This window comes from Grampus griseus, assembly GCF_964374135.1.
Source record: "Grampus griseus genome assembly, chromosome: 3".
Taxonomy (NCBI): Eukaryota; Metazoa; Chordata; class Mammalia; order Artiodactyla; family Delphinidae; genus Grampus; species Grampus griseus.
Window position 1 is genome coordinate 59,012,871 of NC_139019.1, and position 13,059 is coordinate 59,025,929.

The 13,059-nt window shown below is 42.3% G+C and overlaps 1 protein-coding gene across 1 annotated transcript in view; it reads left to right on the top strand.

The window, feature by feature from the left end:
• Positions 1 to 13,059, top strand: part of ANKDD1B (ankyrin repeat and death domain containing 1B) — a gene marked incomplete at both ends in the record, with an annotated part of 53,317 nt that overhangs the window by 2,657 nt on the left and 37,601 nt on the right. The window contains 2 exon segments of the mRNA XM_082650303.1: positions 4,607 to 4,710; positions 7,419 to 7,516. Of these exon segments, the coding sequence (XP_082506429.1) occupies positions 4,607 to 4,710; positions 7,419 to 7,516 (202 nt within the window).

The window sequence follows — 13,059 nt, forward strand, 5'->3', positions numbered from 1 at the left end:
CTTGATTTTATCCATTACATTTTTAACGCATATATATTAAAGTACTCTTCTAAATATTATTTAGTAAATTGATATGTTTATGATTTTGTCTGGGCCATTTTCTCGACTCTGTCACTTATTACCCAGAAGGTAGACGGTGGTGTGTTGGTAAGGGTCTAACTACCAACTCTCTGGGAGAAAAAGTTCTGATTTGTAGTGTTTTCCAATTTCCTTTGTGTAATGCTTCCACTGTGACTGATTTCAAGCTACAATGTGATGTCACTGAACACAGAGTTGAGAAGAGTTACACACAGTTGGTTCTTCTGGCTCCTTCACACCACTGAAGGAAGGTTTTATAATCTGTTTTACAGGTTGGGATATTAAAATTCAGAATTGTTACAGGGTTACACAATTAGTAAGCCGTGGGCCAGTCAGTGAACATTTTAAGCCCCTAGATATTCTGATGTAATTGGCTTGGACCAGGAGTTTTTTATGGTGTTTTTTTTTGTTTGTTTGTTTGTTTTTGCTGTACGCGGGCCTCTCACTGTTGTGGCCTCTCCCGTTGCGGAGCACAGGCTCCGGACACGCAGGCTCAGCGGCCATGGCTCACAGGCCCAGCTGCTCCGCGGCACGTGGGATCTTCCTGGACCAGGGCACAAACCCGTGTTCCCTGCATCGGCAGGCGGACTCTCAACCACTGCGTCACCAGGGAAGCCCTATGGTGCTTTTTAATTGTCTTAGAAACTTCCTTAAAATTAAATTTTTAAAAATATTTATTTATTTATTTATTTATGGCTGCGTTGGGTCTTAGTTGTGGCGTACAGGCTTCTCTCTAGTTGTGGCACGTGGGTATCTCTCTAGTTATGGCACGCAAGCTCCAGAGTGCATGGGCTCGGTAGTTGCGGCACAGCGTGTGGGATCTTAGGTCCCCAACCAGGGATTGAACCCGCATCCCCTGCATTGGAAGGCGGTTTCTTAACCACTGGACCACCAGGGAAGTCCCTTAATTTTCCTTATCGATATGGTAGAAAAGGGGCAAGATACTCAACTTCAGGGACAGACTAGAATCCATGTGTCATATTTCCAGGCACAGTAAGGTCTTGACTTGCTATTTCAGGGATATACCAAAGAGGGATAAGGACCTGGAAATAGAACCCCCCTCCCATTGGATTAATACACTGGGGCAAGGAGCTGAGGCCAGGCTGTGTACGAACCAGGAGAAGGAGCTGAGAGGAGTCCGGCCTAACCAGCGGAATGTGTTAGCTAAAGCATGTGGCCAGTGGGCAGTTTGGCCCTCTACTTCAGCAGTACACTCCCATACTGACACCCTGGACACATGCAGTGACTGGAAGCTTGGGCTTTGAATTCAGGCTGCTTAGGACAATTCTATCATTTATTATCTTTAAGGCATGAGCAAGTGGTTTAACTTTTCTAAGCCTCAGTTTCCTCATCTGTAAGATGGGGGTAATAATGTCTGTTCCATCAGGTTGTTAGTTTTATAAAAACCCTAGGGTGCTCCAACATTTGGAGATCGAGCAGAGGAGGAAGAACCAGTGAAAGAGACTGGAAAGCAACAAGTGGTCTAACAGAAGCCTGGAGGAAAACGTGTTAGAAGGAGAATGTGGTCCTCTGTGTCAGATCTGCCAGGAGTTCAGTGCACATGACAGAGAAGTGATGACTGGATTTTAGCAAGATGGAGTGACCCTGATAAGAGCAGTTTTGGTGGAGCAATAGGCATGATGTCTGATTAGCATAGGTTGAGATGAGATGGTGAGATGAGTACATGGAGACATCATTATAGAACATCATTATAGAACACTTCTAAGAAGTTTGAGGGTAATGGGAAATTGAGAAGTGGAATGGCAGTTGGAAAGGAATGTGAAGTTAAGGGATTTTTTTTTTTTTTTTTTACACGAGAGGTATTATAGCACCTCTGTATATGTTGAAGGGAACAGTCCACTGGAGAGACATTAAATGATGCAGAGGAGAAGGAGGATAATTTCCAGGAGATAGATGAAATAATTGAAAAGATGAGAAGGGATGGGATCTAGATCCCAAGTGGAGAGGTTGGCCTTGGGAAGGCACAGGGATGCTTCATTGATTGTAACAGTAATAAAAACAGAGAGTGTGGGTATAAATGAAGGTAGGTAGATTGGTTGACTTTTAGCTGTCCAGGTATAGAAATGGAGCAGATAGCAGTTGGGTTTAATCTCAGAATTTGGATTCTGCCAACTAGTCGGATGAAGGAAGCGAGTGGTGAGGGAGGTAAATGTGTTTGCACGGAAGTGGTTCAAAGATGAACCATAGGATCTAAACTGGGTGAGGAGGGAAGTAAGGGCCTAAGGGATGGATAATATAAAAAGACGGTGAGAAGAGTGGAATGGAGGACTTGATGAGGTCGCAAAATTTCTGGACTGGGAAAACTAGAGCAGGTGAGCTGAATGGATGAGTCCATGGTCAGAGAATGGGACTCTTGAAGATGTCAGAGGTAGTGTAGTTATTGTTGCAGGAAGGAGAGTAGGGCGTGGGAGGATGTTCACATCCCAGGTCACGTCCGAGTCCCTGGGACGGCTGCCAAGTGTGGGTTCTTGGCTTTGCGCAGGAAAGAATTCAAGAGCGAGCCATAGTAAAGTGAAAGAAGGTTTATTCAGGGAGATGCACACTCCATAGACAGAGTGTGGGGCATCTTGGAGGCAAGAGGCACCAGGGTATGGGCTTGTCCGTTTTTATAGGGATGGGTAATTTCATAGGCTAATGAGTGGGAGGAGTATTCCAGCTATTTTGGGGAAGGGGTGGGGATTTCCAGGAATTGGGCCACCGCCCACTTTTTGACCTTTATGGTCGGCCTTGGAACTGTCAAGGCACCTGTGGGTGTCTCATTTAGCGGTGCTGATGTGTTAGGATGAGCTGAGCATATACTGAGGCTCAAGGTCTAGTGGAAGTCAACTCATCTGCCATCTTGGACCTATTTGGTTCTAATCAGTTTATGTCTTGTCCTCAGGCTATGTCATTCTTTTAGAGATTGTGCCCTGCCCCCTTCCTGTCTCATTATGATGTAGTGATGATAGTCATGTCAAGAGTATGACTCTGAAATTAGGTGGCTGAGGTCAGGTGGAGGAAAAGATTATTGGAGGTGAGGGGGCTAGGGAACTGAGAGACCAAAGTGTTGGATTAATCATCTGTCTGGATGTTGAAGTTACTTAGAGTGGTAGCAAGAGTAGCAGTATTGGGCTGGCCAAAAAGTTCGTTTGGATTTTTCCATACGATGGCATGGAAAAACCCAAATGAACTTTTTGGCCAACCCAATGGGAAGAGCCAAGCAATAGAATGAATGTGTATGTCTCCCAGGAAGATACTCCCTCGTCTTTGACTGGACTTGGAAGCATGCTGAAAAGTCCTTGGCAGATGCTAGGGAAACTACTCAACAACACATCTATAGGGACTTCCGTGGTGGCACAGTGGTTAAGAATCCGCCTGCCAATGCAGGGTACACAGGTTCGAGCCCTGGTCCGGGAAGATCCCACATGCTGTGGAGCAACTAAGCCCGTGCACCACAGCTACTGAGCCTACACTCTAGAGCCAGCAAGCCACAACTACTGAGCCAGCAAGCCACAACTACTGAAGCCTGCATGCCTAGAACCCGTGCTCTGCAACAAGAGAAGACAACGCAATGAGAAGCCCACACACTGCAACGAAGAGTAGCCCCCTCTCGCCATAACTAGAGAAAAGCCTGCACGCAGCAACAAAGACCCAATGCTGCCAAAAAAAAAAAAAAAAATCTGTAAAACCTCTCTTAGGTCCTTTCTTTTTGGAGATGGTCAATTGCTGATTTCACATCATCCCAACTCTGAGTTTATTCCCCAATGTTGTGATTGTCCTCTGAGAGCTTTCCAGCTCCTTTACATTACAAAAGAACAATAACAAACCAACAACAAACAAACAAACAAACAACTCAGTAAATCCTGGAATCTCCTCTAGGCTATTTAATAAAACCTGCCATCTGAATATGTATTTGTGTGTGACATATAATGTTCATAGTGTATAGTAATGTTAATGTTTATAGTTAAAAGTGTGAATCCACTTTTATCTCCTTTCATATAAATGAGAATAAAACAGGTTCATCCCTTTTAGCCTTCGTTCATGTATATTTATATGATGTGCTGTATTTTAAGGTTCTGTTTCTGCAGGTCTGGCATCTGCAAAGGGTTCTGCAGACAACAGTTTTATCTCTATAAGCTTGCATGGAGTATTTGGGCTCCTCCCTGAGTAATCTTGTACAAACGTCTTATAAACAACACCCCCTGAGAAGTCAATGGCCACCCTCTGACCTCCTAGAGCTAGATACTGCATTGCTGACTTCAGGGTGGTCCTTTGGAATAATGTTTTGCTTGGGACCAGGAAGATTTTTAAGGCTGTGAAAACACTTGCAGCATGAGGAGAACGTGGAATCTTGATAATACAGCTTTATGAAATACTGAAGCAAAGTTCCCACGTCCAGAATAGCAGAATGCGAAAGGCTCAAGGCTGCTGTTTCAAGTTTTTAGTTCCAAGGTTTGCCACACGAGGTTTGCTTTCTCTTCAGCCCTCTTAAATTCCCTGTCATGCTTGCTTGCTTGCTTGCTTTTAGTGCTGCCAAATGAGAGAAGCTTCCAGAATGCTGCTAAAAGCAATAATTTGGAGCTTATGGAGAAGCTGTTTGAAAAGAAGGTTAACATGAATGCTGTGAACAATGTGAGTAGAAATCACAGATGTGACAAGTGACAGTGGTGTGGGTTTACACAGTCCAACTGAAATAAAAATAAAAGTGATTCTGCTAAATGAGATGAGGGAGAGCTCCGTTGCTGGCAATTCCATAATGTTTAAGCTAAAGGTGGAATCAAGCAGTGGAAGAGGCTCTGGGTGTTTTAACTGATCTATTCCAAGGGGAAGCGTCCAGGGTCTTTATGTGCAGCTGTACTAAGTCTGTGGGTGGACAGTGAAGCCAACTGTCAAGGTTATGGGCCTGGACTTGGTCCTGGATCATAGCCTGTGGATCACTTTGGCCTCAAACATTCTGGAAAGGCAGAACATCTTTTGCTACACGGTTCATCATTGTTTTCTCGCCAGTGATGTCCTTTATGGTTGGGGCCTTCCAAATTTAAAATCCAATGGAGAGTATGGGTTTGCATTTTATTGCTTCTGAAATATAGTTCATCTGCATGTTGGGCAGTGAGGCCTCTTCTGAAACCTGGCTCTCACTTGTTCTTCAAGTGCCTGGGTTTAGGGGAGAGGTCCCACTGACAGACATGGATTTCCTACTGCTTGCTGCTGTGGGGATTTCCTGACAGCCCCACCAGGCAGGGTTTATCAAAGTGAACAGACTGGGGGCTGTGTCAATTGTTTAGGACAATTTGTGGGGATGGCAGAGGTGGATGTAATGCAAATGAAGCATAAACTTTAAGACACCTGCTTGCACAGACTCCTTCCAAGGCACTGGGAGGAATCTAGCAGTGTGTTCCATTGTTATATGATTTTGTAAAATCTGAAAAAGTAAGAAATTTTAACTGTAATCCGTTAAGCTTTCTGACTCTGGCTTTAAAGAGGGCTCCCAAAGAGTGTAAACTTGACGTTCCACAAAACCTGGATCTATCCCAGGCAATGAGGTCATAGAAACTGAGGTCATGCATCATGTGCAGTGGAAGGGTGTTTAACAGTTGTACGTGTGTGTGTGAGGGGATCTGTGTTTATGTGTATGTGGGAGTTTATGTGTCTGTGTATATTGTGTATGTGTACATGTGTATGTCTTTTGTGTTACCTGTGTATACCATATTCATTGTCCACAGACATCCTAGAGAGAGTAGAAAAATAGCAAATTTTTACAGCATAACAATTTTAGGAACAAAAAAAAAGGAAGGGAATCAAGAAAGGAAGGGAGCAAAAATTAAAGAAATAAGCAAGGATCTTTTAAGGTAATATCTAGATTAATTGTTGAATAAGTAAAGCAATAATCATTTTTCCAAGCAGCAGGAAATAGATTCTCCAGTGTACTTTTATAACCATTTGAAAATTTTTTCCATATAACTTTCTGATATTTTAAACCATATTTTTATATTAAAGTACTTAGAGAGATAGTACACTTAAACTTACAGTCAGTGTAGCAAGTTATTGTAAACTCCTGATGAATTATATTATGCTTTCTAATGACATCTATTTTAGTCCTGTTTACAGCAAATTGTTGACATGGTTACTTGTAGAGTTCCTTAAAATCTGTGATGACAGAAATGAAAAAACATGGAAGTGGTTTTATTGAATTATCTTGGATGGTATTTTGATTTGCATCCTTATTCACGAATAAAGTTAAAGGGGAGTTTATAAGCCCAAATTTGACATACTAGGACATAGCTCTAGACTGCAGAAAATAGCAAGGGTAACTCAAATTTAGTTTATCACCGATTTAGCTACCAAGGAAATCAGATTAAACAGTTCTCAATTTTTGCAATAAATTATTTATGAGAAACAAAGGATAGTAAATTCTTTGGAAGCAAGATCAGTATCTAGAATGTGGGAAATATGACGTGTTTTAGTTACAAGCAAAACATCCATTGACTGAAGCATGTCAGACTGTCTCTAGACATCCTGGGAGCACCAAGTTGGCTTTTCTTTGAAGCAAAAGATATTTATAGCTTTCTTTCTCTCTGTGTGTCTTTTCTTCCTCCCTCCTTCCTCCTTCCCTCCCCTCCCCTCCCCTCCCCTCCTACCTCCCTCTCCCTCTCTCTCTTCCTTCCTTCCTTCCTTCCTTCCGTCTCTTTCTTGATTTGTTTGCTTCAGTAAAATTTACAGTCCAAAAATTACAGAGGAAAGAACCATATATGGATTGAACTTCTAGGAAGATTTTTTGTTAGGTATTATCAACATGTCCTACCATTATTTATGATTGCATACCAGAGAAATACAGCTTTTACTCTCTAGTTGAAATCCATACAATCAGTCATAGGTTACGCAGTGGATTTCAGCTTGAGGCATATCCTCCAGTTGATTGCTAAATTCTCTATTATCTAACAGTAGAGAAATGCAAGATTATGCTGGATACAGTTCTCACTACTTTCAAAGGCTAGGCAAATAGTAGATAAATAATCAAAACACAAGCACCTGATAGAAAATTATGGCCGTTCAAGAACCAGGAATCTTGGGCTTCCCTGGTGGCGCAGTGGTTGAGAGTCCGCCTGACAATACAGGGGACACGGGTTCGTGCCCCGGTCCGGGAAGATCCCACATGCCGCAGAGCGGCTGGGCCCGTGAGCCGTGGCCGCTGAGCCTGCGTGTCCGGAGCCTGTGCTCCGCAACGGGAGAGGCCACAACAGTGAGAGGCCCGGGTACTGCAAAAAAAAAAAAAGAACCAGGAATCTTAAGAAGGCTAAATAACAATCAGATGACTGAAAACACTAATTGTGTTTCCTCAGATGAACCGCACAGCCCTGCCTTTTGCAGTGGGGACAGGTCATTTGTCTGCGGTGGATTTCTTGCTGAATCACAAGGCCAGGGGGGTGTTGCTGGTGAGGTAACCTCGTCTTCGTTGGGGAGAATGGATCGGAGCATAACCAACGTAAGGGGAAAATCTGGCCGCTTGCGTTATCTTTTCTGCACCTACACACAAAATATTTCCATTGGCAGTGTTCATTTTGGAAAGATCTATTTAGAGAATACGCATATTATGTGCTTTTTGTATTTGATAGTCACCAATTGTTTACCCACTACCTATAGGATTTACGCTTTTACTTATTTTCCCATATTGACCTTATGGCCAGTAGCATGCATTTGTAAGAATAAAATGGTTGCCTAGAGTGTAACTGGGGGCATAGAAGACAGAAGCTAACTGGACTCAGGGACATTAAATCTGGAATTTTCCCTGTGAACTCTGATAAATAAATAAGGCGTATTAAACACATACTGTGTACCAGGCACCAGTCTCAGGACTTTGATATTTAGTGCCCCCAGCCTTGTGAGAAAAGTATTGCTATAATGTCCAATTTACAGATGAGGGGCCTGAGACAAGAGAGGTTAAGTATCTTGCCCCCAAAATTACATCTAAGAAGGAGGGGAGGCAGGATTTGAACCTGGCTTATCTGATTCCAGAGACCATGGCCTTAGCCACATATCACCTTGATGATTTATCTGCCTAGACATCAAAATCCACCCTAAAGATTTTCCACGTACTTTTCCCAACTTCGTTTAATACTTTACCATGGAACAAGGAAACCAGTTAGGCTGGAGAGACCCAACATCATGTTTATCATCTCCAGTTGCAAAAGTAGGTGATAACCTTGGCTTTTAGTTAATCCAGTGGATGATAGTTCTTGATTCTTAGTTAATCCAATGGGCCATGTTTTTTAAAGTTAAACTATTCAAAAAATTCTTAAAGAGCTATTCTATTTTTTCCCTGGACTGACTCTTTGGAGGGTAAGACTCAGCATTGCTTTACCTTCATGTCTCACAGGGTTAGGTTTAGTATGTGCTTGGTAAATCATTGGAAGATGAATAAATGAAATCAGTTCAAACCAATTGGTCATCTTATTGGTTATCTTATTGGTTTTGTCGGCACTCATAGACATGGCCTAGACTTCATAATGATGAGAGTTTCTCTTTGTTTCACCAGAGGGACACATCCCTCTCTGTCTAATTATTGCTCTAGTATTGGTAGGCAAGTGGATTGATAAACAACAGAATCAGAATGAAGAAAAACCCCTTTTAAAAAATTGGCACTGCAGGGCTTCCCTGGTGGCTCAGTGGTTAAGAATCTGCCTGCCAATGCAAAGGACACAGGTTCGAGCCCTGGGCCGGGAAGATCCCACATGCCACGGAGCAACTAAGCCATGCGCCACAACTACTGAGCCTGAGCTCTAGAGCTAGAGCCCGCAAGCCACAACTACTGAGCCCACGTGCCACAAGTACTGAAGCCTGTGCACCTAGAGCCTGTGCTCCGCAACAAGAGAAGCCACGATAATGAGAAGGCTGCGCACCGCAATGAAGAGTAGCCCCCGCTCACCGCAACTAGAGAAAGCCTGTGCACAGCAACGAAGACCCAACACAGCCAAAAATAAATATAAATAAATAAATAAATTTTTTAAAAAAACTTTAAAAAAATTGGCACTGCAAGCACTCCAACTTAATGAGTGTAATAGGTTGTATTACAGTTATAATACTTAAGGAACATGTTGTTTAGGTCTGAAAATTATCATTTGATTATTTTTTAAATGTTATTTAGCCTGCAAAAGATGTTTTGGTAATAGACATGATTGCCAAGAGTCTAGTTTAATTTTAACATTGAAACCCAGATACAATAACTTTTTATTTTACTTTAATTTTTAAATTAACATACTATTCATTAACTTTCTTCTTGGCATACAGCTTTATGAATTTTAACACATGTATAAATTCATGTAACCACTATCACAATCAAAATACAGAACAGTTGCATCATCCAGAAAAATCCCGTATGCTGCCTCTTTGTAGTCAAAACCTCTTTGTAGTCAAACCCTCCCCTACCCTGGCAACCACTGATCTTTTCTCCACCTCTATAATTTTGCCTTTTTGAGAGTGCCATATAAATGATACCATATAGTATGTAACCTTTTGACACTGGCTTTTTTCACTCAGCAAAATTTCTCTGAGGTTCATGTGTTGCATGTATCAATAATTCCTCCCTTTTTATTGCTGAATAGTATTCCAGTGTATAGATATACCACAGTTTATTATATCCATTCACCAGTTGAAGGACATTAGAGTTGCTTCCAGTTTTTGACTATAACAAGTAAAGCTGCTGTAAACATTCGTGTACAGGTATTTGTGTAAGCATAAGTTTTCATTTCTCTAATGTAAATACCTAGAGAAGTGAGATTACTGGGGCGTATAGTGAGCTATATACAAGAAGCCACTAGACTTTCTTAGAGGGGCTGCACCATTTTTATTCCCACCAGCAATGTACTAGGTTTCCATTTGTTCCACATCCTCATCAGCACTTGGTATTGTTATTTTTCTCCCTTAATTTTAGCCATTCTAATAGGTTTGTATTGTGGTTTCATTTGCATTTCTTTAATAGCTAATTGTTATTAAATCATATTTTCTTGTGTTATTTACCATTTGTATATCTTTTTTGGTGATATGTCTGTTCAAATCTTTTGAACATTAAAAAAATTGATTATGTTGGTTTTTTTACATTAATTTTATTTGATCTTTGCAACAACCCTGTGTGCTTGGTACTATTTTTTAAAAAATATTTATCTAGTTATTTATTTATTTTTGGCTGTGGCGGGTCTCAGTTGCAGTGCGTGGGCTCTTTGTTGCAGCGTGCGGGCTTCTCTCTAGTTGTGGCATGTGGGATCCAGAGTGTGAGGTCTCTCTAGTTGTGGCGCACGGGTTCCATAGCATGTGGGCTCTGTAGTTGCAGCACGCAGACTCCCTCGTTGTGGCACGCAGGCTCAGTAGTTGCAGCGCGCAGGCTTATGCAGCGCGCTGGCATGTGGGATCTTAGTTCCCCCACCAAGGATCGAACCCGTGTCCCCTGCATTGGAAGGCAGATTCTTAACCACTAGACCACCAGGGAAGTCCCTGTTTTAATTGTTGAGTTTTGAGAGTTCATTATATATTCTGGATCCAAGTCCTTTGTTAGATATGTGATTTGCAAATATTTTTTCACCCTCTGCAGCTTATCTTTTTAGTGTTTTTCATAGAGCAGAAGTTTTTAATTTTGATGAAATTCAATTCACTTGTATTTAAAAATTGAATCTAGCTATTGGTATTATATCTAAGAATGATTTGCCTAACTTAAGGTTATGAAGATTTCTCATATTTTTCTTCTAAAACTTTTATAGCCTTGTGTTTTACATTTAGATTTATCATCCATTTTGAGTTAATTTAAGTATAAAGTTATAAGGAATCTGGTATATGGATGACCAATTTCTTCAACACCATTTGACACCAATGTCACCAGTTTTTAACACTTTTGCAGTGCTGTTTGGACCTGTGCGCTATCCATGAGCCAGTCTGAGACCTGGGCAGTGGTCTACCCGATAGTTCAGTTCCCCAAGCTTTTGTCACACTGTTTAGGGTCAGGAACATGTACAGGTCCGGGGGGAGGCCAGTAGTACATACACAACTTTATGGGGTTGCTTTCTTGAACTCCCACCTCTCCAAGATCATCTCCCCTACATTCTCCACCTACAGGGCCCTTCTCCACCTTTTCCTGGTCTTCTGACTAGAAAGCCAAGGGTGTAGTATCCCAGCTCTGCTGTGTACTTCCCACAATTACGTCTGCCTCTGGGACTAAGAGAGGGAAAAAAACCCCTTTTCCCCCCTCCCCCACCCACATCCTCCTCTTCTGACCACAGTTCCTCAGGTCAGAGAGAAGGATTCCCTCTGTCACTGCTTGCCCAGTCACTGCTCCTACCCCTTCTACTGTGGGGTTGCAACTTTGGGAGTGAGGCTTGCCTGGGGCGGAACCAGAAGAGAAAACAAAACAAAATTAGGATTTCCCCCACCTTCTCTGCCCTGTAGGGGCCCCCTTCCACTTCTTAGACCAGAATGGGAAGCTCCTCTTGGAGCTGTTTCTGTCCGGGCCAGTGATTTGTACTGCTTTGAGTCCCAGCTGGAAGGTATGGAAGAGAAAACAAAAAGATCAGGAAACCCTGATTGTTTGTATTTTGAGTTCTGGTTTTCTTCCTCAATCTACCTGCTGTCATTTACTCCTCAGAGTCCTCAAATAGCTGTTCCAAACGTCTGTCCAGAGATTTTAGAAGGATTTGTTGGGAGAGACAGAGTGGAGTGTACTTATACCATCTGAAACAGGACCATAACCCTAAACCTTTGACATACTATGAAAGTGGAGAGAATTGTACAGTAAACACTGGTGTATCCATTGCCCAGGTTCAATAGCATCTTTTCTTTTAAACAGCATGTCTGAGGATTGCCATGTGTCTAATGTATTAAACACACTACTCATTTATGTCAGAGTGTAAGTCAGTTGTACCCAAAATGTTGGAGAGAGGTTTTACCACTTTGTTCTCTCTGAGGTTTTTCCGAACATATATTTGTATTACCCTGTATTTGAAGCTTGACTCTGGCTAGCATCAGCCTCTTGTAACTTTGCCTTGGGGCACTGAAATGCTGTCAGGTGGGAAATAGCATCATTCCTGATGTACCTCTGTACTCTGCCTTGAAAGATTCATTAAGTTAAGTATTTCTGTAACTAAATCAATTATTCACAGTGGCATTAGAGCATAACTAATAAAATGCTTTTTATAATTCAAGCAATGCCATGTTTGGCCAGACCTGGCAGCTTCTTTATCTGAGTGATGAGCCCTCAGTTTGACTTAGCAGTTCTGTCTTTTGAGTTCTAACACCTATTTGCAAAGAGCCAACAGTGGCACCCCTTCACCATCAATATTTATTCAGTGTCTGTTGTGGGTGAGTATCAATGCCAACTACTGGGGATTCAACTAGATATAAGTCCTTGCTACTCAGAGTAGGTCCTGGGACCAGAAGCACTGGTATCACCAGGGAGCTTGTTAGAAATGCAGAATCTTGGGCCCCACCCCAGACCTCATGAATCAGAATCTGCAATTTAACAAGATCCCCAGGTGATTGTTTCAGGAAGCACTGGCATAGATACAGTCCCTGCTTTGAGGAACCTACACTCTGTTGGGGAGCAAGGACTGAGACTAACAGGTAAGTTGCGTGCTGAGGATCAAATGCATAGCCCAGAGGCTGAGGACTCCAGGTTCAAAGCGGGCAGCATCCACAAATCTGGGGAAGAGGCAGACGAGGTAAATGGAGGCTCTTACTCCAGATGTGAAGAAAGGATCCCATGTGGAGTGCAGGTGGTGCCCAGAGGATAATGCAAGCATCTACTCTCAGAGCTGCTTACTCTGAGTGCAAGTGTTCCCCGGGGAAGTTATTGACCTTCTTGCCTGTCATCAGACTGGTAATGAGAACAGGTTGTCGGTGTCTGTGGGCATTTTACACTTTATAGAGCATCAGGTACTGACTACGAGTATAATCTGTGACTCATGCTCATAAACTTCTCAGGCATGTCAGTTTCTTATCAGA